This window comes from Scyliorhinus torazame, chromosome 5 (genome assembly GCF_047496885.1).
Source record: "Scyliorhinus torazame isolate Kashiwa2021f chromosome 5, sScyTor2.1, whole genome shotgun sequence".
NCBI lineage: Eukaryota > Metazoa > Chordata > Chondrichthyes > Carcharhiniformes > Scyliorhinidae > Scyliorhinus > Scyliorhinus torazame.
The window spans coordinates 188904857-188931798 of record NC_092711.1 but is presented as its reverse complement, the minus strand read 5'-3'; the positions used below and the strand labels follow the sequence as shown (position 1 = coordinate 188931798).

The 26942-nt window shown below is 47.8% G+C and overlaps 1 protein-coding gene and 1 long non-coding RNA gene across 3 annotated transcripts in view; both read right to left on the bottom strand.

Moving 5' to 3' along the window:
• The window catches only part of LOC140420837 (uncharacterized), a 59603-nt gene that overhangs the window by 21953 nt on the left and 10708 nt on the right, over window positions 1-26942 (bottom strand). The gene's annotated exons all lie outside the window — the stretch shown is intronic.
• LOC140420832 (uncharacterized) lies at window positions 13259-21725 on the bottom strand. The gene is made up of 2 exons (XM_072504904.1): window positions 21680-21725; window positions 13259-16429 (listed from the first exon to the last, which is right to left on the bottom strand). The coding sequence occupies exon 2, from the start codon at window positions 15905-15907 to the stop codon at window positions 14873-14875; it is 1035 nt and encodes a 344-aa protein (XP_072361005.1). The 5' UTR covers window positions 15908-16429; window positions 21680-21725; the 3' UTR covers window positions 13259-14872.

Below are 26942 nucleotides of genomic sequence, written 5' to 3'. Positions count from 1 at the left end.
GAACTCAGAACTGGGAGATACTTCTGTGAATGTAAATGATAAAATCTGGCCGCTTACCACCCAGATTTTACCTTGGATCAACATCTCTACCTCTTTACAACCGATCTCTGTCCTTTTCTTCCTGCCTCTGTATTTGTTCTCATCCTGCTGCACATGTGACATTTTATGTAAAACGACAAATGTCACTCCACTGATTCTGACAGAGCTGTTTTCCATTAGGAAGGATTTCCGGTTCACTTAACAGTTTGGTGGTCTGCGCTAAACCTTCCTGACTGGGAATCGAACGCGGGCAGCGGCGGTGAAAGCACCGAATCCTAACCACTAGTCCACCAGGGAAACTGTTTAGCAGCCTATTTAGCCTGGCTTATCCTGAGACCTTTGCCTTTTAGTTTCACTTCAGCGCTTTCATCTGAAACAAGTTTTTCTGAAAAAATGCCATCTTCAGATCGAACACACGCAACCGCTTCGGCCAATGATTAACATTGATTGCTGTTCGCTGGAACATTAAATCGACAATGATGTGAAATAGTCCCACAAGCTGCTCATGTGTAACTTTCAATTTCCAAAGCCCACCAACCTAATCACTGCAGCTCCTGTGAAACCTACAAGGCAACACACAGACATTCATCACTGAAAGTAACTGACACACTTGAAATTTTATACACATTGATTATTCATCTTTTTCTGAATTAAATTTTGTCAAACTTTAAACAATTTCCATGTTTTATCTTTTCCTGAAGTGTCGCGATTATCACATTTACCGAACATGCCAAATGTCCCCTCTTTGAAACTGGGCACAAACATTAAAAATTATTCATCTCTGAGTGTGAGGAAAAGCAATAATAATAAATCACATATTGTCATAAATAGGCTTCAATGAAGTTACTGTGAAAAACCCCTAGTTGCCACATTCCGGTGCCTGTTCGGGCCTCATTCCCATTTAGACAAAGAACAGACAGCGCAGAAGGAGGCCATTCAACCCATCGAGTCTGTACCAATCCACTTAAGCCCTCACTTCCACCCTATCCCCGTAACCCAATCACCCCTCTTAACCTTTTTGGACACTATGGGCAATTTAGCATGGCCAATCCACCTAATCTATTGCAAGATATCTTTTCTTGTTTTCCACTAACACCCAGAACTGTGTGACAATAAATGCAGCTGGGAGAACATACTGGAAGCATTGTTCCTGATCACGAACCACCAACCTTTCCGTCAACAGCCGAGCGTGCTGACCAATTGCACCACAGAGACTCATGCAAAACACCTTCAGGAGGTATCTTAAACCGGGGTGTCAGTGAATTAAAGCTTCAGACTGCTGCAAGAACAGATAATATTGGACAATCTCAGCATGTCTGGCAGCATTTGTGGGGAGAGAATGGAGCTAATGTTTCAGGTCTGAATGACTTTGTCAAAGCTAGAGAGAACTGGAAAAAGGATCAGATTTATTCTGTTGTGGGCAGGGGGGTTGGTTGGAATAGCAGGGCTTGAGACGGGTAGCGATAGATGGAAATGAACAAAGGTGTAATCAGATTGCCACTCCTGGAGTGTCAATGGTTATCAGTTTACTCTTCCTAAATAAAGGATGGGACATTCATTGGGAATACTTGGAAACAATCTGATCCCACCCACTGCAGATACACCCATGTCACTGGTAACCAGCTCTCCTACAACCAGGGCTGCCTCCCTTCGAGCCCTTCGGTGTCTTGTCTGTCCCCAAGATTGTCCCGAAGCTGATATTAGGTTTGAATTCCAGATGTGCAGTAACGAGAATCCTTTCAGACCTGTTTGTATCTCTTTCCAGTGATTCTGGGTTCACACCACGGCTTATCTGATGAACCAAATGACTACCATCAGCTAAATTCTCACCACCGCTTCCAGCAAGAATTGAAGTCACAACCCCTGGTTTACAAAACCAGTGCTTTAACCACTGAGCATCCAGAAGCAACCAACGCAACAATGTTATGCTAAGTCTACCATAATCAGTTTATGCAAGAGGAATTACATTGTATCTCCGACTGAGTAACTCCATGTGACCCCCTTTTGTTGTTTATTTCCTCGCTTTGACAAAATACAACCACAAACTTCAGGGCCATCTGTATCTTGCTTTTCAGTTTAGCTCTCACTGAGTACTAACCTTTGTCGTCCAGTAACACATTCTGCCATCTTATTTTTTGTAAATATATTTATTGAAGTTTGAGAAACAAACATTAACCTTATTATGAACAATCAAATAGCAAAGATTTAAAAGTGCAATGTCAAAAATGAACAAATCTTCCATTGAAGTGGCAACATAAAACTTGACCCCACTATAAATTAAACTCCCTAACAGCAAACAATATCTCAATCTTTAAAAAAGGAGATAAATGGTTGCCACCTTAGGTAGAACCTCCCCACAACCCCCTGATGGTATACTTAATTATTTCCAAATACAGAAATGACAACAAATCACCCAACTAGCGAGATGCACTCCGAGGTGTGGGAAGCCTCCAACCAAGCAATATTCACCAAGCCTCAAAGCGGCAAAAGCGAGAATATCCGCCCTTACCCCTGAGTGAATGCCAATAAGTCTGAGACCCCAAATATGGCTACTAGTGGACATGGGTCCAGAACAACCCGAAGGATCTCTGACATAGTATTAAAAAAGGAAACCCAAAAGCTAGCAAATTTGGAACAAGACTAAAATATGAGGACGGTTAGCTGGCGCAAGTGAGCAATGATCCCACTGGTCTTCCACATCCTGGAAAACCCCATTTATCCTCGTTTGGGTCTAATGTAGTCATTTTCAAAGTCGGGGTCATGACCGTGGGCCGTGGGCGGGTGTCGAAGGGGTCACGGAACCATGGTTATTGATAAAGCTTGGAGGAAAGCCCTCTACAGGGTGAACACCACTTATCCCTGTGCCTGACTGAGTCGAATTCAGTTTAAAGTATTACACAGAATGCATTAGACCAGTGTTTTTCAAACTTTTTTTCCCAGGGACCCATTCTTACCAACCAGCCAATCTTTGGGATCCATATTAATTGTTCCCAATCGCGGGAATTTATGTGCAGCAGCCGGGTTTTAAAAATGCCAGCTGTGGCCGTCTTTAAAAATTATGGCTTCGACCAGCTTTCAGAATGTGGGCGCGCTGCGCATGCGACCCCGCTCATCAGTGCGCATGCCCATGTCAGCGTGCTTACCCAGGAGAAGATTTTTTTGAAATTCAATTCAGTCTTCCTGCCTGAAACGACGGCAGAGAACAGGTCGCGCGCCCCGAACACTGACGTCATGTACTTTGGGCGCGATTGCAATTCCTCCATTTTGTTAGCAGCAAACAAGAAACAGGACTGTAAAATTTAAAATGGATCGTTTTGTAATAAGGAAGAGAGGGCCAGAGACACAAACAGGCCAGGATGTCAACTAAACCTGCTGGAGAGAGTGGCTCAGGAGACTCCACAGCAGGACAAAGCAGTGGTGGTGTGAGCTCCAGAACCTCTGATGAACAACCCATACAGAAATGTAACACTGAATGACAAGGCAAGTGAGATCGTGAGGACCAAGCAGGCTCACCTGTTGCATTAAAGGTAAGCAAAAATGATGGGGCACAAAGTTCGGGCAGCATGGGTCGCGAAGGTCGGCCGCTGTGGGTCGCGACAGTCGGTTGGCATGAGTCACGAAGGTGGGCTGGCATGGGTCCCGAAGGTTGGCCGGTTGGTAAGAATTGGTCCCCGGGAAAAAATGTTTGAAAAACACTGGTCTAATGCATTCTGTGTAATACTTTAAACTGAATAAGGGACAGGGATAAGTGGCGTTCACCCTGTACAGGGCTTCCCTCCAAGCCTCATCAGTAAGCACAGAACCCAGTTCCCGTTCCCTCACCTCATCTAAAGGGGCAGGATCTGAAGAATCAATAAATGATCTGAAATAGACCCCTTATCAGGCTGCAACAAGGACAAAACCCTCCTCAGCCAGGAAGGAAGGAGCCGGGTTTGAAAATAATGAAAGAGGTGAGAACTGGGCAGCTTAAATTTGTTAACCAGCTCTTCAAAACTGGCGAATCTCCCCTCTACGAATAGATCCCCAAGACACAAAAGTCCCTTCACTTTCCAAGACCTAAAAAAAGGTCCATGCCCCAAGGCAAAAGTAGGTGATTATTACAATAGGGGTTAAAGAAGATAGGGAGAGAAGTTTGAAATGCTGCTGAAACTGTTTCCAAATCCTTTTTTGTTCATACATTTTTTTCCAATTAATGGGCAATTTAGCGTGGCCAATCCTCCTACCCTGCACATCTTTGGGTTGTGGGTGTGAGTCCCACACAGACACGGGGAGAATTAATACTCCTTTTGTAAAACATGAACCTGGTGAATTGGTTGCTTCAGGGAGCCAAGGAAGTGAGCAGCCTTCTTCGCTCACAGGCAATGAGCCCGCGAACACCGAGCATGCTGCCCCTGTACTCGGCGGGATGGGGGGTGCAACTGTGGGGTTTAGCCATGGTTGGGAATGGGCTGGCAAGGGAGCTGGGGGTATCGAGCTGGGGGAGCCCTGCGGGGCGGTTGGTGGGGAGGGACGGGGGGGGGGGGGGGGGGGGGGGGACGTGCCCGGGTTTGTAATGCCAACACCTGGATCATGTGTTCCCATATGGGGAGCAATCCTAGCCCCTGCCTGTCTGCCCCACTGACCACCCTTAACTGGCACTGACTGCGGAGACCTCTGGCCGTGCGGCTGAAGGCTATTGCTAATCAGGAATTTGCAATCATGGTGAAGTGAGCAATTCACACATTCCAAGTGGATACCCGCGGGTGGGTGGACCATGCAGTGGGTGAAGTTCATTGACTAGCAACTCAATCACATCTTGGTGCATGGACGCTGTGCTTGAACATTGTGGGAGGCTGCACCACAGATGCAGCAGTCAACATTCGATCACCAGAGGATAGGCCCCAGTCCTGGACACATGTCTGCAGCCAGGGTTGCATGGACAGGGCATGTCGGTTGGGGGGTGGGGGGGGGCAAGCTTGGAGGATGGGACATGGGATTCGTGGTCAACCTGCAACACGGAACAAAGAGCCAGAGGCATCATGCTGGTTGTGATGAGGGTATTTTAATTTTTCTCACACAAATGTCTACCACTGCCCCACTTTCGCAAAGGTGCCATCCCATTATTCCCACCATGCCTCCCTCAGCCCCCAAAACCGCCACAATGCTAACCTTCCCCTCCCCCCATTGTTCACTGCACTCCTTACACCTCCCCCCCCCCCCCCCCCCTCCACCTACCCTCGGCCCCCAATGCCCTCAGTGATCCTCTAAGTGCTTGGCCTTCCTTGCTCTATTGCTTTATCTAGGTGTTTCCCCAGGATACACATCAGAGGTGGAGGGAGCCAGCTGCTTACCATATCGCCTGAGTGGCGTCATTTGGGGGCTATGGGGCCAGAGGGCCCTGACGCACTTGTCGGTGGCACATGCGCAGCAGTGCCGCCCTTTTCCGGGTGCTGGCTGCGAGACTCGGCCTCATCCACTGTTGGATGGAACTCCGGGGAGCTGGTAGCCACCGTTTGCCAGTCCGGGTTGCCACCCAGCGCTCCCTCCTACCGAGCGGTGCCCATAGGGTCCTCGGGATGAAGGGGCAGTTGGTTCGAGCCCTGGCTGTCCCTGCATCATCTGGCTTTGTCAGTCCTGGCAGCTCCCCAATGTACATACCATGGTGACGATGCCCTCAGCAATGCTCCTCAGTGACCGGGCCACGCTATGCAGTAACTCGGCAATGCCCATTTGCAACTGATACATGTCCCACAACACCTTATCAAGATCAGTCTAATCACGTCCCCCAGTGAGTCGGACATTCTGCCAAGGCCCTCAGCTATGGCAATCACCAACTGCACAACCCCTTGGACACCTTCTCTCATGCTGCCGATGCCGTGCACCAGGCTCTCCAATGCAGTCGCCACCGTAGCAGTGTTGGCCTCAGTGCCAAGCACTGCTGGTGACATCTCCCGCGCTGGTACCCTTTGGGACTCCTCCAATCTGCTGTGGGCCTGCTGGAGTGTCTCTGATATCTCCCTCTGGATGTCCCGGCCTCTCCCTAAAATCTCCAACAGCTCTGGTAAAGAGGCTCAGCGTCTGACTGGGACCCAACTGGGTCCTGCGATCCAGCAGCTCTCCGACAGCTGTCTCGCCTGGGCATTACTGCCTCCACCTGATGTGTATCAGCGACTGTGTGGTGCTCACCAGTTTGTGTTCCAGAAGCCTGTTCACTGACACTAATGTGGGAGCATTTGTAGGTCAGTGAGCACAGGGGTGGTAAGTGAACAAAACCGGCCGTGAGTAAGCACACCGGCAGCAGAGTTTTGGATCGCCTCAAGATTACAGGGAGGTAGAATGTGGGAAGCTGGCCCGAAGTGCATTAGGCTAGTTAAGTCTTAGGGCAGCACGGTGGTGCATTGTGTTGGCCCTGCTGCCTCACAGCACCAAGGTCCCAGGTTCAATCCCGGCTCTGGGTCACTGTCCGTGTGGAGTTTGCACATTCTCCACATGTCTGCGTGGGTCTCACCCCCACAACCCAAAGATGTGCAGGGTAGGTGGAATGGCCACGCTAAATTGCCCCTAATTGGAAAAAAGAATTGGGTACCCTATATTTTTTTTTTTTAAAGGACAGTTAAGTCTCGAGGTAATAAACAAATCCCACTTTCCAGCACTTGACTTTTGGTCTTGAATGTTATGACAGTTGAAGTGCTCACCCACATGCTTTTTAAAGGCTGTGAGGTTTTCCACCTCTACTACCCTTCCCGCAGTGCATTCTGCCATCTGGCAGACTCCCACCACCATCTGGGTGAAAGAACATGTCCCCAAATCCCCTCTGAGCCTCCTGCCCCTCACTTGAAAATTAAGTCCACTTGTTATGGACCCTTCAACTATAATTGATCTAGAAGCTGCTGAGGAGTCTAATATAGATGTAGATATATGATAGGTTTTATTCATTCCTCATGTTTTTGTAAATAATTTTTTTTTTTTTTTTAAACAGCAGTTACCAGTGTGGGAAACCACTGGATAACAGAGAAACTGATAACGTTTTGGGGATATTCTCTTGCTGTCAATATATCAAATGGCAGCCCAGAACTGTGAGACAATGAATGCTCATGGGGAGAAAACAGTGAAGGCTCTGTTCATGAATGGTCTTCAACCAACAACCTCTGGGTTAACAGTCAAGCACGTTTACCAATTGCGCCACAGAGACTGAAAGAGAACATAAGAACTAGGAGCAGGAGTAGGCCATCTGGCCCCTCGAGCCTGCTCCACCATTCAATGAGATCATGGCTCATCTTTTGTGGACTCAGCGCCACTTTCCGGCCCGAACACCATAATGCTTAATCCCTTTATTCTTCAGTGACATATGAGATATCCTAAACCATAGTATAAGTAAGTTTTAGCTGCAGACTGTCACTACTGGAATGAAAATTGTTCTCCATGAGTTTTACTCTTCCAAAATAAAGGGTGGGGCATTCATTGTGGATAGTGATATCATGGTTGTGTTGTAATTCACCGACTGACCACCAGGAATCTCACTAGTATATAAGTGAATGTTAGAGTCAGGTGACCCCTCAGACTGGCTGGAGAAAGCTGGAAAGAGGTTGCTTGTGCTTGATCTTACTGCTATTCATCTGTTTTGTATATCGTTTACCCACAGTTAATGTCAATAAATTGTTTATAGCTTTCTGTCTTTTAGCTTTGACAAAAGGTCACCTGGACTCGAAATGTTAGCTCTTTTCTCTCCCTACAGATGCTGCCAGACCTGCTGAGATTTTCCAGCATTTTCTCTTTGGTTTCAGATTCCAGCATCGGCAGTAATTTGCTTTTATTCTTGTAATATAAATCAGGCCATCCGACAAGAACATTACAGATACATGGGAACTGTCTGATCCCACCCACTGCAGACACATCCTTGTCACCGGAACCAGCTCGCCTACAAATGGTGCTGTTACCAAGTATTCTCTTTTCCAGGAGCTGATATTAGGTTTGAATTCCTGATGTGCATTAACGAGAATCGTTTCAATGTCTCAGATCAGTTAATTTCACTGATAACATCAGAGCCAATGTTCCAGGGTGTTCAAGACGGGAACGGCGTCTCTTCTCAGTTGGACAGTTCACCCTTCATTCTCCTCTGATTCTAGTTCCCAAGAGTTTCTAAAGATTCACGAAGCTGGAGGCTGGGTTTTCTGGTTTAGTTAATAGGGACAGGGAGTAGGCCATTCACCCCACAAACCTGTTCCGCCATTCAATGGGATCATGGCTGATTTGTGGCCTAACTCCATATACTTGCCTTTGGCACTTAACCATGAATATCTTTACTTAACAAAAAGTTATCTAAGATTTATAATTAACAACTGATCTAGCATCAATTGTCATTTGTGGAAGAGAATTCCAAACCTCTACCACCCTTTGTGTATAGATGTACTTCCCAATATCTCTCCTGAATGGTCTGGCCCTAAAATTTACATTATGCCCCCTCGTTCTAGATTCTCTAACCAGTGGAAACAGTTTATCTCCATCTACCGTCTTTTCCTGTTAATACCTTGAAGACTTCGATTAAGATCACCCCCTAACCTTTTAAATTCTAAAGAAAACAGGCCTAATTTGTATAATCTATCCTCACACCTTAAGACCAGGTATCATTCTTGTTAAAGCACGTTGCATTCCCTCAAAGGTCAAAATATTTGCTCATAGTATTCCACGTGGGGTCCAACCAGGGTTTTGTAAAGCTGGAACATAACTTCAGCGTCTTTATACTCCAGTCCTCTAGATATAAAGGCCAACATTGCATTGGCCTTATTGATTATTTTCTGCACTTGTTGGTAGCATTTTAAAGATCTATGCACCTGGAACTCCGGGTCTCTTTGGACAGCCACTGAATTTAGCTTTGTACCATCTAGAAAGTACCCTGAGCTATTGTTTTTTGATCCAAAATAGATAACCTTACAATTGCTTGCATTGAGTTCATCTGCCAGTTTTGCCCATTCACCAAGTCTATCAATTTCCCTTTACAATTTTACGCAATCATATACACTGTCCACAATGCCAGCCAACTTTGTGTCATCAGTTCCTTCTCCATTTTCCCACCTGCCAACTGACAATATTTTCCAAAATCTCCTCAATCTTCCACCTTGCATCATGTCAGGGATGATGAAATTCAGTTTCAGGGAGAGATAATAGACCGAGATTGTTCTCTTGAGAGAAAAGGATAAATGGAGATTTCATGGAGCTGTTCAATGTTATGAGTTGGGGTCTCTGCGGACGGGCGGTTTGATAGAGCAGATAGGAGAAAGTTTCCACTGCGAGGTCAGTAGCCAGAGGATCAGGATTAAGACCATAAGATCTAGAAGGTGGAAGTGGCAGTGGGGGAGAATGAGGAGTGGATGGCCTCGTTTGAGACGGAGTTGGGAACGGTTCTGGACAGCCAGAAGCGGCAGAGAGAGAAATTGGAGGACCAGGAGAACCACTCCAGGAAGCAGAACCGGAAGAATGTTGGGATGCCTGAGGGCATCAAGGAAGTGGAGGCGCCGTATGTGACGAGCATCAAACCATAAGATATAGGAGCAGATATAGGGCAGCATGGTAGCCCAGTGGTTAGCACAGTTGCTTCGCAGCTCCAGGGTCCCAGGTTCGATTCCCGGCTTGGGTCACTGTCTGTGTGGAGTCTGCATGTTCTCCCCACGTCTGCGTGGGTTTCCTCTGGGTGTTCCGGTTTCCTCCCACAGTCCGAAGATGTGGATTAGACATGCTAAACTGCTCTTAGTGTCCAAAAAGATTGGGTGGGGTTACAGAGATAGGTTGGATGTGTGGGCTTAAATGGGGTGCTCTTTCAAAGGGCCGGTGGGCCAAATGGCCTCCTTCCGCACTAAGTTCTATGAAAATTAGGCCACTCGGCCTATCGAGTCTGCTTCGCCATTCAATCACGGCGTATATTTTTCTCATCCCCATTCTCCTGCCTTCTCCCCATAACCCCTGATTAATCAAGAACATATCTATCTCAGTCTTAAAGACACTCAGTGATTTGGCCTCCACAGCCTTCTGCGGCAAAGAGTTCCACAGATTCACCACCCTCTGGCTGAAAGAATTCCTCATCTGTTTTGAAGGATCGTCCCTTTAGTCTGAGGTTGTGTCCTCTCCACGTCCACTCTATCCAGGCCTCGCAGTATCCTGTAAGTTTAAATAAAATCCCCTCTCATTCGTCTAAACTCCAATGAGTACAGACCCAGAGACCTCAACCGTTCCTCATACAACAAGCTCTTCATTCCAGGGACCATTCTTGTGAATCTCCTCTGGACCCTTTCCAAGGTCAGCACATCCTTCCTTAGATACCGGCCTCAAAACTGCTCACAATACTCCAAATGGGGTCTGACCAGAGCCTTATACAGCCTCAGAAGTACATCCCTGGTCTTGTATTCTATCCCTCTCGACGTGAATGCTAACATTGCATTCGCCTTCCGAACTGCTGATTGAACCTGCACGCTAACCTTAAGAGAATCAAGGGGCTACACGGTGGCGCAGTGGGTTAGCCCTGTTGCCTCACGGCGCCGAGGTCCCAGGTTTGATCACGGCTCTGGGTCACTGTCGTGTGGAGTTTGAACATTCTCCCCATGTTTGCGTGGGTTTCACCCCCTCAACCCAAAGATTTGCAGGCTAGGTGGATTGGCCACGCTAAATTGCCCCTTAATTGAAAAAAATGAATTGGGTACTCTAAATTTATAAAAAATAAAAATAAAAATCCTTAAGAGCATCTTGTACAAGGACTCCCAAGTCCCTTTGTGCTTCTGGTTTCCCAAGCATTTCCCCATTCAGAAAATAGTCTGTGCCTCCATTCCTCCTTCCTCAGTGCATAACCTCACTTTTCCACATTGTATTCCATCTGCCACTTCTTTGCCCACTCTCCTAGCCTGTCCAAGTCCTTCTGCAGCCCCTCTGCTTCTTCAGTACAACCTATCCCTCTATAGATCTTTGTATCATCTGCAAACTTAGCAACAGTGCCTTCAGTTCCTTCTTCCAGATCATTAATGTATATTGCGAAAAGTTGTGGTCCCAGAACATACCCTGAGGCACACCACTAGTCACTGGCTGCTATCCTGAAAAAGACTCCTTTATCCCCACCTTCTGCCAGTCAGCCAATTCTCTATCCATGCCAGGATCTTACCCTTAACACCATGGGTTCTTAACTTATTTAACAGTCCCCTATGCGGCACCTTGTCAAAGGACTTCTGGAAATCTAAATAAATCACGTCCAAATTTAGACAATGTTTTTTTGGAGCAGTTTGTGACAGAGCTTACTTGGGAATAGGCAATTCTGGATTTGATGTGTAATGAGGCAGACTTGATTAGGGAACTTAAGGTATATGAACCCTTAGGGAGCAGTGACCACAATATGATAGAATTTACCCTGCAATTTGAGAGGGAGGAGCTCCTTTGTCCAAAGGAGGGAAATCCTCCTTTGTCTAAATTCCTTGTTATATCCTGAAAGAACTCTTAACAGATTTCAGACATGACCGCCTCTTGACGAAACCGTGCTGACTATTTTATCATGCACTTCCAAGTACTCCGCAATCTCATCTTTAATAATGGACTCTCAAATCTTCCAATGACCGAAGTCAGGCTAACCGGCCTATAATTTCCTGTCTTCTGCCTCCCTCCCTTCTTAAACAGGGGTAATACATTAGCCACTTTACAGTCCTCTGGGACCCTCCCTGCCTCCAGTGATTCCTGAAAGATCACCACCAATGCCTCCACAGCTATCTCTCTTGAACTGTTGGGGTGTAGTCCATCCGGTCCAGGGGATTTATCCACCTTCAGACATTTCAGTTTCCCCAGAACCTTCTCTTTCGTGATGGCCACTACACTCACCTGTGCCCCGATTCTCCTGGAGCTCTGGTATCCCACTGGTGTCTTTCACCGTGAGGACTGATTCAAAGTAACTATTCAGTTCCTCTGCCATTTCTTTGTTTCCAATTATTAAATTTCCAGCCATATTTTCCAGTGATTCAATGCTATTTATGCTTCTCCCTTACCTTTTATATATTGAAAAACCCTTCCTATCTTGCTAGCTTGCATTCATATCATCTTCTCCCCCGTAATTTTTTAGTTGCCCTCTGCTCACTTTTAAAGGCTTCCCAATCCTCTGGCTTCCCACTAATGCTCGCCACTTTGTGGTTTTTCTTTTGCTTTTATGCTGTCCATGATTTCCCTCGTCAGCCATGGACGCCTTGTCCTCCCCTTAGCAGTGTTCATCTTCCTTGGGATGAATTACTGTTGAGCCTCACAAATTACCCAAAAAAACTCCTGCCATTGCAGTTCCACTGTCTTCTCTGCTAGGCTCCTTCTCCAATCAACTCTGGCCAGCTCCTCCCTCATGTCTTTGTAGTTACCCTTATTGAATAGTAATACCGTGACATCTGATTGCAGCCCTCTCAAACTGCAGGGTAAATTCGATCATATTGTGGTCACTGCTCCCTCAAGGTTCCTTCACCTTAAGTTCCCTAATCAAGTCTGCCTCATTACACATCACCAAATCCAGAATTGCCTATTCCCAAGTACGGTCTGTCACAAGCTGCTCCAAAAAAACATCTTAGTCATTCCACCTTTTCCTTTTCTTGGGATGCACTACTAACCTGATTTTCCTAGTCCATCTGCATATTGAAGTCCCCCATGATTATTGTAATATTGCCTTTTTTATATGCCTTTTCTATCTCCTAATTTATTTTCTGCCCCACATCCTGACTACTGCTGGGCATCCTGTACATAACTCCCATCAGTGTCTTTTTACCTTTGCGATTCCTCAACTCTACCCCCAGAGTTTCTATGCCTTCTGATCCTATATCGTTCCTTGCTATCGATTTAACTTCATTCCTTACTAACAATGCAACCCCACCCCCTTTACCCATCTGCCTGTCCTTTCGATAGGATACATATCCTTGTAGCCACGTCTCTGTGATGCCCACAACATCATATGGCCAATTTCAATGTGCGTAACAAGCTCATTTACCTTGCTTGAAGATAATTAAACTCAGATTTGCATTCATACAGCGCCTTTCCCTACTAGTGGACGTCAAAATGAAATCATTGTTTTAATCGTCGACATCAACCGGGAGCAGAATGGGTGAGGATGGAGGGGAGTTCCTGCATAGGGACATCCCTCTGAGCCCCAGCCACAACCGCACTTCCATCCCCTCCAACCAAGTACTCGAGATGCCCGGTGGTAGTAGCCACACTCCAAACGTGATGCCAGATGAGACAGCACTTCGGTCTAACCAAAATGTTTACTACGGCCCTCACCTGTAACAACCACAGGTTCATGCCTGCAACAATGGACGCCATCTTCAAAAGGTGGAGACGGGATGAGGGGACACTGACGGTTAGAGACATGTACACAGATGACAGAATAGCGACCATGGAGGAGCTCACAGAGATGTTCCGACTGCCCAAAGGAAATGAAAGGAGACATATACAGATCAAAAACGTTCTCCATAGGGAAATGATGTACCCCCAGATACCAGGACATTCTTGTTGAAGAACTGTTGGATGCGGGTGACCTAGGGAAGGGAAACTGTGGGGACTTGTACTGGTGACTACTGGAGGAGGTACTCTCCCTCCTGAACGAGACAAGGGAAAAATGAGAGGAAGAACTAGACATAGAAGTTGGGGGAGGACTCTGGATCGAAGCACTGCACAAGGCTCCACTTCCACATGCTGAGCCTAATGCAGCTAAAGTTGGTGCACAGTGCACACCGAACCAGAACAAGCAGGTTATTTCCGGAGTTGCAGGACAAATGCGAGTGGTGCCAGGGAAGCACGGCCAACCACACCCACACGTTCTAGGCTTGCGCCAGACTTGTCGAGTTCTGGACAACTTTCTTTGAGGCAATGTTCAAGGTCTTCGAGATATCAGAGCAGCCAGAACACGATGGGGAGGAGGGCTCACGCACTTGCCTCTCTAATCGCCCTCCGAAGGATCCTGCTCGGCTGGCGAGCGACAATACCACCCAAAGCTGAAGACTGGCTGTCCAACTTGTCGGAATTCTTCCATCTGGTGAAGACAAAATTTGCCACCCGAGGGTCGGAAGAGGGCTTCCACAGGACGTGGAAGTCGTTCACCAAATTGTTCCAAGACCTATTCATAGCCAGCAACCAATAGAACATGGTGGTGGTGGTGGAGTGGGTGGGGGGGGGGAAGAGACAGACGAACCACAAAACATAAAAGGGGGAGGGGGAGAAAGGGGGTAAAAGCTCACAACAACAAAAATAGAGACTGTGAGGTACAGGGGCAGAGCCGCAGGGGACGGCCCAAGGATAAATGGAAAATAAGAGTGAACAACAAAAAATAAAATAAACATGCCACGTAATACACGCTCGGGTTACACGAGGGAGTATAACTGAGGCAGGTCGGCCAAATGGGGACCATGGCCATAGAGGAAGGGGAGACACGTTTGTGTAAATATGTAGTGTGATCTTTGTTTCTGCCTTTTTTTTTCTCTCTTTGGTTTATCTTCTTTTCTCATTTAATTTTTCCTTGGTTGTTTTTAATTTGGTATTATGCGTGGTTTTGCAACCTGTAATTTAACCTATGAACTAAAAGGTGTAACATAAAATGTGAAAACCAATAAAAAACATTCTCTTTTTAAATAATGGCCGACATCTGTTCCTATGCTTTATGGTCTATTCCTTTGTTCCCTTAAAACTGGACTATTTCCAGCCTCCCACATAACGGTGACTTCATTCAAAAATTAAAACCAAGTTGACTTATTTGCTTTTTACACAGTAACTGCACTGGACTATATTAACATCAGCAGAAAAAGACCGTAATGAACATGGTTCAGTCCTAGATGTTATTAACAAAAAAATCCAATCACTGTAGTTAGTTGTGAACTCGCTGGTGTGTCAACATGCTGGATGACCGAGTGAATCCCTTCCCACACTCGGAGCAGGTGAATGGCCTTATCCCACTGTGAACATGTTGGTGTTTGGTGAGGTTAAAAGATGTCTTGAATCCAGTCCCACAGTGAGAGCACCTGAACGGTTTCTCGTCAGTGTGAACACGTTGATGGAATATCAGGTTTCTGGAACTCTTAAAACACTTCCTGCAGACTGGGCATTTAAAATGGTTCTCATCCGTGTGAACTCTTTGATGGGACATCATTTCCGAGGAACCTTTAAAGCACTTCCTACAGTTTGGGCATTTAAAAGGTTTGTCATCAGTGTGAACTCTTTGATGGGACATCAGTTCAGAGGAACGTTTAAAGCACTTCCCGCAGTCTGGGCATTTAAAAGGTTTCTCGTCAGTGTGAACTCGTTGATGAGATATCAGTTGAGAGGAACGTTTAAAGCATTTCCAGCAGTCTGGACATTTAAAGGGTCTCTCATCAGTGTGAACTTGTTGATGGGACATGAGATCCGAGGAACGTTTATAGCACTTCTCACAGTCTGAGCATTTAAAAGGTTTCTCATCAGTGTGAACTCGTTGATGGGACATCAGTTCACTGGAACTTTTAAAGCACTTCCCACAGTCTGGGCATTTAAAAGGTCTCTCATCAGTGTGAACCCGTCGATGGGCCATCAGGTCCGAGGAACTTTTAAAGCACTTCCCGCAGTCTGGGCATTTAAAAGGTCTCTCATCAGTGTGAACTCGTTGATGGGCCATCAGGTTCCCAGAGCTTTTAAAGCACTTCAAACAGTCTGGACATTGAAAAGGTCTCTCATCAGTGTGAACCTGGTGATGGGACATCAAGTTCCTGGAACTTTTAAAGAACTTCCCACAGTTTGGGCATTGAAAAGGTCTCTCATCAGTGTGAACTTGTTGATGGGACATCAATTCCCAGGAACTTTTAAAGCACTTCCCGCAGTCTGGACATTTAAAAGGCTTCTCATCGGTGTGAACTCGTTGATGGGACATTAGTTCCCAAGAAGTTTAAACACTTCCCAGTCGGAACATTTAAAAGGTCTTGCATCAGTGTGAACTCACTGGTGTATCACCAGGAGCGAGGATGTGATGAATCCCTTCCCACACTCGCGAACAGGTGAATGGTTTCTCCCCAGTCCGAACACACTAGTCTCTCAGTTGGTAGAATGGTTTAACGAATCTCTTCCCACACTCAGGGCAAATGAATGGTCGCTCACCAGTGTGACAATGTTGATGAATTTCTAGGATTGATGGGTGATTGAATCCCTTCCCACAATCCTCACATTTCAGTAATTTCTTCCCATTGTGACTGTATTTATGGTTTCATCAGTCAAATGATCAGCTGACTCCTCGTCCACACACTGAGCATTCGTACAGTATCTCACCACTGTGAACGGTGCTTTTTCCTTTCATGTACAAAATCTGATGATATTCAGGTTACAATAGGTTGGACGACTGTCAGATCCTGATGTTTGATTTCAGTTTCCCGACTACAATTCCTCCCTTTCTGATACCCTGTGAAATTGATTTAAAACAGAAAAAAGGAGTGAGTGCGAACCCACAAAAACACAAAGGCTTGTGAAATTGAGTTGAATGAATCTGGTCATTTGTGGGGCCGGCACTAGGAAAAAGTGGCCTTGAAAGCTGCTGGATTGTTGTAAAAACCCAACTGGTTCATTAATATCCTTCAGGGAAGGGAACCAGTCACCTATTCTGGCCCTACACAAGACATGGGGCGAGATTCTCCACTCCCGCGCCGGTTGGGAGAATCGCCTGGGCCGCCAAAATTTCCCAGGACGCCGGTCCGACGCCCTCCCGCGATTCTCCCAAGCGGCGGGAACGGCCCTGTCAAGTTCTGCGGGCCGCAGGCCGGAGAATCGCCGGAGACACCCAAAATGGCGATTCTCCGGCACCCCCGCTATTCTCAGGCCCGGATGGGCCGAGCGGCCAGGCCAAAACGGTGGGTTCCCCCGGCGCCGTCCACACCTGGCTGCTGCCGTCGGGAACGCTGGGGGAGGGCAGCCTGCCCGGAGGGGGGGGGGGGGGTGATCCTGCACGCCCACGATCGGTGCCCACAGATCGTCGGGCCGTCCTCTCTGAAGGAGGACCTCCTTCCTTCCGCGGCCCCGCAAGATCCGTCCGCCATCTTTTTGCGGGACGAACTGAGAGAGGACAGCAACCAGGCATGCGCGGGTTGGCGCCGGCCAACCCGCGCATGTGCGGGTGACGCCAGTTATGCGGCGCCGGCCGCGTCATCTATGCGGCGCCGCCTTTACGCGGCGACAAGGCCTGGCGCGTGTAGGTGACGCGGCCCCGATCCTAGCCCATTGTCGGGGCCTGAATCGATCGGGATCGGGGCCGTTTCGCTCCGTCGTGAACCTCGACGGCGTTCACGACGGCGTGGGCACTTCGGCGCGGGAGTGGAGAATCCCGCCCTGGGGCTTTGATGTGATCGGGAAAGGTGAGCGAGGTTAAGAGATGTGGGAGGAGAAGAGGCGAAGGAGAGGAATTCTATATATCTACAACCAGACAGAATCTCCCAAACCCTCAACCTCCACCATATGGAAAGACCAGGTTTGCATGTGTATGTGAATACCATCACCTCCAAGCCACACACCAGCCTCTCCCTGGAATTGAGACCTCACACTGTATATATTTTAAAAATACTTCTTGATAACCTCTAATATTTTATAACATTTTATAAACTGGACAAAGATCTTATTCTGTTTTTTAAAATGGCTGAATCGACCTCTGCCTGTGACCCCTGAACAAAAGGAATTATCTGGGATTAACAAAGAATTTCACATTAATTCTGAAGAGACATTTTGATTCTTTTTTTTCTCTGTCTGTCTTTTGCATATGTTCAGACCTTCTTACCTCGTTTTGAGTGTAAATAAACTAACCTTTGAGTTCATATTATCTCAATGGATTAGGAAATCCGTCACTGATTATAAAGGAGGAATCAAATCAAAAATATCTTTCTGTTTACAGGGGGGCAGCACGGTCATTAGCACTACTGCCTCACAGCGCCAAGGAACCAGGTTCAATTCCAGCCTTGGGTCACTGTCTGTGTGGAGTTTGTACGTTTTCGCCACGTGTCTGCATAGAATTCCTCCAGGTGTTCCAATTTCCTGCCACAGTCCAAAGGTGTGCAGGTTTGGTGGATTGGCCATGCTAAATAGCTCCTTAGTCTCCAGGGATGTGCTTTTGTGTCCAGGGATGTGCAGGTTAGGTTATGGGAATGCAGGGATAGGACATGGTGGATGGGGGAGTGGACATTGGTAGAATACTCATTCGAAGGGTTTGTGCAAGCTCGATGGGCAGAATGGCCTCCTTCTGCAATGTAGGGATTTTGCAGTCAAAATAGATGGCGAGGGGAGAAATCATTGAGGTTTACATTAACACCCCCTCCTGCCCTAACATATGCCAGTAACATCGCTCGACATGGCCCTGCCTTAGCTTATGTTTCTGAAACTTTCATGCATTTCATGCTTACTCACAACAAATCTTCTTCATCCAGCACCCGTGCTCACTGACCTACAATGACTCCTAGTTCTGAAGCACCAAAATTTTTTAATTCTGATCCTTGTTTTCCTCCATGGTTTTGACCATTCCTATCTTTGTAATCTCCTCTCGCCACACACATTCCCAGATCTCGACACTCATCTAATTCTGGCCTCTTGAACATTCCTGATTTTAGTCACTCCACCATTAGCGACCCTTATTTCATTTGCCTCGGCCCCAAGCTCTGGAAGTGGGAAACTTTGTCCACAATCTGCATCTGAAGTGCTGTAACCTGACCAGGTGCTGGAAACGGACTGTAAATGAGCAGCTAGTTTATTTTTGAGATATAGACTCATACAGTACAGAAAAGGCCCTTCAGCCCATCAGGTCTGCGCAGGTCAAAAACAACCACATAACATATTCCAATACCATTTTCCAGCACTTGTCCCATAGCCTTATATGCCTTGGCATCGCAAGTGCACATCTAAATACTTTGTAAATGTTATACGGGTCTCTGCCTCCACCACCCTTTCAGGCAGCGATTTCCAAACTCCCACCATCTGCTGGGTAAAAACGTTTTTCCTCACATCCATTCTAAGCCTTCTGCCCCTTACTTTAAATCAAAGGCCTCTGGTCATTGATCCCTCCACCATGGGGAAAAGTTTCTTCCTGACGACTCTTTGATTTGATTTGATTTGATTTATTGTCCTGAAGTGCAGTGAAAAGTATTTGAAAAGTATTTTTCTGCGGCTGAGGAACGTTCATAGTAGTCACAAGAATAATCAACAGGGAACAGTGACAAATGATACATCAACAAAACAGTGATTGGTTACAGTGCTTATGAGCAAGGTATGTGCATATGCCCTATATAAGCAATCTATGCCCTATATAATTTTATATATCTGAATCATATGCCCCCAAGTCTCCTGTACCCCAAGGAAAGCAACCCCAGTCTATCCAGTCTCTCTTCATAACTAAAACTCTCCAGCCCAGGCAACATCCTGGTAAATCTCCTCTGCACCCTTTCAAGGTCTATCACTTGCATCCTATAATGTGATTCCAGAACTGCACACAATACTCTAGTTGTGGCCTAATCAACGTTTTTTTACAGCTCCAGCATAATCTCCCTGCTCTTAAACTCAATGCCTCGGCTAATAAAGGCAAGTATGCTATCGGCCTTCTTACCCACTGTGTCCACCTGCTCTGCTGCCGGTGTACATGCACACCAAGGTCCCTCTGATCCTCAGTGCTTGCCAGGGTCTTGATATTTATCATCTATTCCCTTGCCTTGTTTGTCCTTGCCTTGTTTGTCACCTCACACTTATCCAGATTGAATTCCATTTGCCACTGACCAGTCCCTCTATATCATCCTCACTATGTACCACCTACACCAATTTTAGTATCATCTGCAAACTTACTGATCAACCCTCCTACATTTACATCTGAATATTTTTTATAAACCACAAACAGCAAGGATCCCAACACCGATCACTGCGGGACCCCGGAACACAGGCTTCTAGTCGAAAAAACAGCCCTCGACCATCACCCTCTGCTTCCTGCCACTCAGACAATGAGGGATCCAATATCCAAATTTCCTTGGATCCCATGGGCTCGAGACCTAATCAAAAGCCTTGCTGAAGTCCAAGTAGACTCCGTCAAATGCATTTCCCTCATCTGGTCACCTCTTTGAAAAATTTAATCAAGTTGGTCAGACTTGACCTCCCCTGAACAAAACCATGCTGACTGTTCTTGATTAATCCCTGCCTCTCCTATGCGGATTAATTCTGTCTCTCAGAATTGCTTCCAATAGTTTCCCCAGCACTGAGGTTAGCCTGACTGGCCTGTAGTTTCCTGGTTTATCCCTTCTTGAATAATGGTACCACTTTGATCATCCAGAGGAATTGAAAATTACCCCCACTATTTTCTGACTTGCTTCATTCAAAAGCTTTGGATACATTTCTTCTGGCCCTGGATAGCTGTCAACTTTTAAGCCTGCCAGAACACTCAGAACATTCTCTCTGTCTACGTTAATCTCTTTAATTTTATCACAGTCCTTCTCTCTGATTTCTATGCCCACACCATCCCTCTCACGAGTGCACACTGACACCAAGTATTAATTTAGAACCCTACCTACGTCCTTTGGTCCACACAGATGACCACCATGATCCTCAATGTACCCTACTCTTTCCCTCATTATCCCTTCACCCTTAACGTACTTGTAAAACAATGTAGAATTTTCCTTTATTTGAACTGCCAGTATGCTTTCATGTCTTCTTTTTGCTCTCCTAATTTGCTCTTTAGGTTTCCTCTTGCATATTTTATGCGCCTCTAGGGCTTCTGTTGTTTTGAGTCCTCAATATCTGCCATAAGGCTCCCTTTCTCTGCTGATCCAATGCTGTATATGTCTTCATAAACAAGGTTCATTGAATTTTTTGGTTGCATCTATTTTCCTGATTGGAGCATGTTGGCCCTGTACTCTCCCTTTTTCCTTCTTGAATACGTCCCACTGTTCTCTCACAGATTTACCTAAAAGTGTCTGCTCCCAGTCCACTCTGGCCAAATCATATCTGATCTTATTAAATCGTCCTTCTCCATGACGATCTCAGACCCATCATTGTCCTTTTCCATAACAATCTTGAATCTAATGGAGTTACGATCACTGTCTGCAAAATGCTCCTCCGTTGACTCTTCAACCACTTGCCCAGCTTGGTGACTGAAAGTTACGTCCTGGACCTCTCTTGCAGATCCTTCTACATACTGGCTTTAAAGGTTCTCCTGGATGAATTTTAAAAATCCACCCCCTCTAAACCTTTCGCACTATGGCTACTCCAGTTAATCTTAGAATCCTCTTAATATTGGGAAAGTTGAAATCCCCCACTGTCACGACCCTATTAATTTCTCCTTATTGCCTGGAGCAGACCTTTGGGGCTGAATGGCCTCTTTCTGCACCGTCACATTTCTATTATTCCAGAAGATTGAAGAAAAAGCGTCCCAAATAAACAACGCAACCGCACATGCGCCGGATTGTACATCGCCCCAAAGGTGGCTAGCACGCATGCGCCTTGCTGCACACTGCTGTGGGAATATGGTGGCTGCGAACTCTGGTCCATAATTGGGGGAAAAAATCTGTGGCCCCGCCAAATGAAAGCGTGGACCGTAAAATTATTTTTCGGATCATTGTTTACAGAAAATATTTACGAACTCTCTCCATCCACCTGCCGGATCCATAACCTCCTCCGTCCTGTCATTTCACGCACTTACCAACATCTTTCCGACTCCATTACTCACACTGCGCATGCTCCACGCCCAACCGGGCCGCCCCTCATTCACTCCGATTGGTTGGAGGACCTGCCGCTCCCGCCCACTCCTCCCGTCCCGCCCATTTTTATTTCTATCAATTTATTTTCATTTCTTCCATTGATCTGTTTCCCTCACTATTGTTCCCCCAACCGTTATGTATGGGCCATGTTCCTTGGTGCCCTTTGACACACTGCTTAACTTTGTTCTGCCAGTAACACATTCTCTTTATGTGCCACTATCAATACCCTTCTTAGCCTTGAACACCCTAATTTACATTCCCTTTGACTTTCTGTCCACGGCATCTATGTCAATCTGCACCTATGGGCGGCACGGTATCCCAGTGGTTAGCACTGTTGCTTCACAGTGCCAGGAACCCAGATTTGATTCCCAGCTTGGGTCAGTCTGTGCAGAGTCTGCGTGTTCTCCCCTTATCTGCGTGGGTTTCCTCCAGGTGCTCCGGTTTCCTCCCACTAGTCCCGAAAGACGTGCTTTTAGGTCATTAAGGCATTCTGAATTCTCCCTCTGTCTACCTGAACAGGTGCCGAAATGTGGCGACTAGGGGCTTTCACAGTAACTTCATTGCGATGTAGGCCTACTTAGGACAATAAAGATTATTATTATTGCAGTGAAGGGGCAACACGGTGGACAATGGTTAGCATTGCTGGCTCACAACGCCAACGTCCGAGGTTCGATCCCGGCCCTGGGCCACTGTCTGTGTGGAGTTTGCACATTCTCCCCGTGTTTGCGTGGGTTTCGCCCCTGTTATAACCTGCCTGCTTACCATTGGCTGGGGACTAATGACAATCCCACAATCCTGTGGGAGTATGAGCTTCCCCAATGAGGGGGGCAGAGAAACCATTAGTAAACTCCATGTATAAATAAAGCTGGCCAGTTTGGATCCAGCAGGAAGGAGTGTGCAGCAAGGGAAGTTGCTGCTGTTGTTTTCTAATATACCATGCCGCTGTACGGACGTTTGGACGTTTTTGATGCTGCGCTGGAAAGCTGGAACCGGTATGCACAACGGATGCGTTACTATTTCCGGGCAAACAATATCACCAAAAACGAGCGCCAGGTGGTCATATTGCTCACTGCCTGCGGCCCGCATACGTTTGGGGTGATTAGGAGCCTTACGTACCCAGCTGCGCCGGACACCAAAATGTTTGATGAACTTGTGAATTTAGTGGGGCAACATTTTAACCCAACCCTGTCCACGATAGTCCAGTGTTACCGGTTTAATACTGCTGAGAGGACCCCAGGAGAATCCCTTGCCGACTTTCTATCCAGGCTACGCAGGATTGCGGAGTACTGTGACTATGGTGAGACCTTGTCAGAAATGTTACGCGACCGTTTAGTTTGCGGTATTAACAATGTGGCCACCCAGAGAAAGTTGTTAGCTGAGCCAACATTGACTTTTCAACAGGCCATTCAAATAGTATTGTCCCGAGAGAGCGCAGAACGAGGAGTGCAGGAGCTACAGGGAATGGAGGTGCATGCCTTGGGGCGCAACCACTTCCGTCCGAAAACGTCCCTCCGCACTCCTGCGGTACCTTGGGTGAGGCGACGTCCGGATCGACGCCAGTGGCCGTCGGACATTCCTCCCCGAAGGGAGCCTTCTCCAGAACCAATGGATGAGGAGCCATGTCCGTGTCAGACTTGTAGGCGCCGACCCCGTCGCGGACGCCGGTCCTGGGGGCGCCAGAGGCGCCGTCGTTCCAACCGAAACTGGGACCAGCCCCGGGGCCGTACCTTCCATGTGGATGAACCTGCGGCAACTACTCCTGAGGACGTGGAGATGGAGGACGGCTGCTTGCAGCTGCATTGTGTGGCAGCTCCCCGTGTGGCCCCCATTAAGGTGACAGTACGGATCAATGGTCACCCGCTTGAGATGGAGTTGGACACTGGCACAGCGGTCTCCGTGATCGCCCAGAGGACATTCGACCGCATCAAGCAGGGTATACAGACCCTTACATTAACCGACTCACAGGCCAGGTTGGCCACCTACACGGGGGAACCACTGGACATTGCAGGAACTACAATGACCCCTGCTATTTCTGGACGCCAGGAGGGGCGTTTCCCACTTATCGTGGTGCGCGGCCATGGGCCCAGCCTGTTGGGTCAGGACTGGTTGCGCCATTTGCGGTTGCAATGGCAGCACATCCTCCAAACAGTTTCTGGAGGGTTGACTGAGGTGCTAGGACGATGCCCAGATGTATTCCAGCCCGGTTTGGGGAAAATAAAAGGGGCCGTAGCCCGTATCCAAGTCGAACCAGGAGACACGCCGTGCTATTTCCGGGCGCGCCCGGTGCCTTACGCCTTGCTTGAGAAGGTAGAAGGGGAGCTCACTCGTTTGGAGAGTTTGGGTATTATCAGGCCCGTCCGTTTCGCTGACTGGGCAGCACCAATTGTACCTGTAATGAAGCCAGATGCCACAGTTCGCTTGTGTGGCGACTATAAACTTACAGTGAATACGGCTTCCCGACTCGACCGATATCCAATGCCTCGCACAGAGGATCTCTACGCGAAGCTTGCAGGTGGACTCTCGTTCACAAAATTAGATATGAGTCACGCCTACCTACAGTTGGAGCTGGACCCTGCCTCCCGACCATATGTAACGATTAATACACACCGGGGCCTGTATGAATATACACGGTTGCCCTTTGGAGTATCCTCTGCCTGCGCTATTTTTCAACGTGTTATGGAGGGCATTTTGAGAGGTTTACCGCGTGTCGCTGTCTACTGAGATGACATTTTGATTGCAGGGACATCGGAGCAGGAACATTTGGAAAATCTGGAGGCTGTCCTTAGACGCTTTTTGGAGGCTGGAGTCCATTTACGTCACACAAAGTGCATATTTCAGGCAAAGGAAGTAGTCTACCTAGGTTATCGGGTGGACCGCGAAGGTTTGCACCCCATCGCAGAAAAGGTGCGTGCGATTCAACAGGCCCCCGTCCCGATTGACACTTCGCATCTTCGTGCTTTTCTCGGTCTCGTAAACTATTACAGGAAGTTCCTCCCCAATCTGGCAACTACTGGCCCCGTTGCACCTTCTGGTAAAGAAAAATCACACCTGGGTTTGGGGTCAGCCGCAAGAAACCACTTTCCGGCGGGAAAAGCAACAATTGTCGTTGTCTGGGTTACTAACCCACTATGATCCTGGAAAGCCTTTGCTCGTCACATGTGATGCATCCCCGTATGGTATTTGGGGCCGTCCTGTCCCACAAGATGGAGAACAGGGCCGAGCGGCCGATCGCTTTCGCCTCCCGTACATTGACTGCAGCAGAGAAAAAGTACGCGCAGATCGAGAAGGAGGGCTTTCGCGGTGAAACGCTTCCACCAGTATATGTGTGGCCGCCATTTCACTATCGTGACTGATCATAAGCCTCTGCTGGGACTTTTCAGAGAGGATAAGCTAATACCGCCCATTGCTTCCGCACGGATCCAGCACTGGGCTTTGTTGCTTGCTGCATACGAGTATTCTCTGGAGCACAAACCAGGAACGCAGATAGTGAATGCCGACGCACTGAGCCGATTGCCTTTATCGACCGGCCCCATGTTGACCCCCACGACCGGTGAGGTGGTTGCAACCCTAAATTTTATTTACACCTTGCCTGTCATGGCATCACTTTTCCGTGAGTGGACCCAGATGGAGCCAGTCCTGGCAAAGGTTCGGCACATAGTCCTGTATGGTGGGCAGCATAGACAGCTCCCAGGCGAGTTGCGGACATTTTCCTCCAAGCTTTCAGAATTCAGCGTGGAAGACCTCATCCTCTTGTGGGGGAAGCGTGTGACAGGAGCTGATGCTAAGAGACTTGCACAATGGGCATCCAGGTGTGACCAAAATGAAAATGTTGGCCCGGAGTTATGTCTGGTGGCCAGGCCTCGACACTGACATTGAGAAGGTGGCCCAAAACTGCTCCATTTGCCAGGAGCATCAGAAGCTTCTGCCGGCCGCGCCCCTACATCACTGGGAATGGGCAGGGCGGCCTTGGGCGCGCTTGCATGCGGATTTTGCAGGGCCTTTTCAAGGATCCATGTTCCTTCTATTAATCGGCGCCCAGTCTAAATGGCTAGAGGTGCATAAGATGCTGGGCACAATGTCCTGCGCAACAATTGAGAAGATGCGTTTGTCTTTTAGTACGCATGGCCTCCCCGTGGTGCTGGTCATGGATTATGGCACTCCATTCACGAGTTAGGAGTTTGCGAGGTTCATGAAGATGAACAGCATTCGCCATATCCGCACTGCCCCTTACCACCCGGCTTCAAATGGGTTGGCAGAGCGCGCAGTGCAGACATTCAAACGAGGCCCAAAGAAGCAGTCTTCCGGATCAATGGACACGAGACTGGCTCGCTTTTTGTTTTCGTATAGGACCAACCACCATGCGGTGACTGGGGTAGCTCCCGCAGAACTCCTAATGGGCCGGAGACTTCGCACCCGCCTTAGTATGGTTTTCCTGGACATTGGCGCAAATGTACGCCGCACACAAGAACGGCAGGGACAGGGTTTTTCTCGGCATCGGCCGATGTGGCAGTTTGTGCCCGGTGACCCAGTGTTCGTTCGGAATTTTGCTGGTGGTGCCCAGTGGGTTCCTGGCGTAATCTTTCACCAAACGGGACCTAGATCTTACCAGGTGCAATCCCAGGGCCGTCTCCAGCGTAAACATGTAGACCACGTTCGGTCCAGAAGACTATCCCTTCCAAAGATTCCCCGTCCCCAGAGCTCATTGCTACAGCCACATAGACCAGAGACAATGGAAGGTAGTCCTCACAATCTTCCTCTGGTGCCTCACTCCAAGCCTGCGCAGGTCGTTACAGAACCGCGCGAAGATAGAGACGCCGAGATGACAGAAGCAGCGGACTCTGACTCCGAGATGGAGACACAGGACGCATCATAGGGGGAATCCTCGGGCCGTGGATGTACAACCGTTACGCCGTTCATCACGGAAGCGCCGGTCTCCGTCTCGTTACACGCCGCCTGATCCAGCGCCGCGTGCAAATGGTGTCCGGCCTGCGGCAAAACGAGTCCGACGCCCTCCTTTGCCAGGGTCTTCGGTGGATTCCTTGGACTTTGGGGGGGGAGGGATGTTATAAACTGCCTGCTTACCATTGAGTGGGGACTAATGACAATCCCACAATCCTGTGGGAGTATGAGCTTCCCCAATGAGGGGGGCGGAGAAACCATTAGTAATCTCCATGTATAAATAAAGCTGGCCAGTTTGGAACCAGC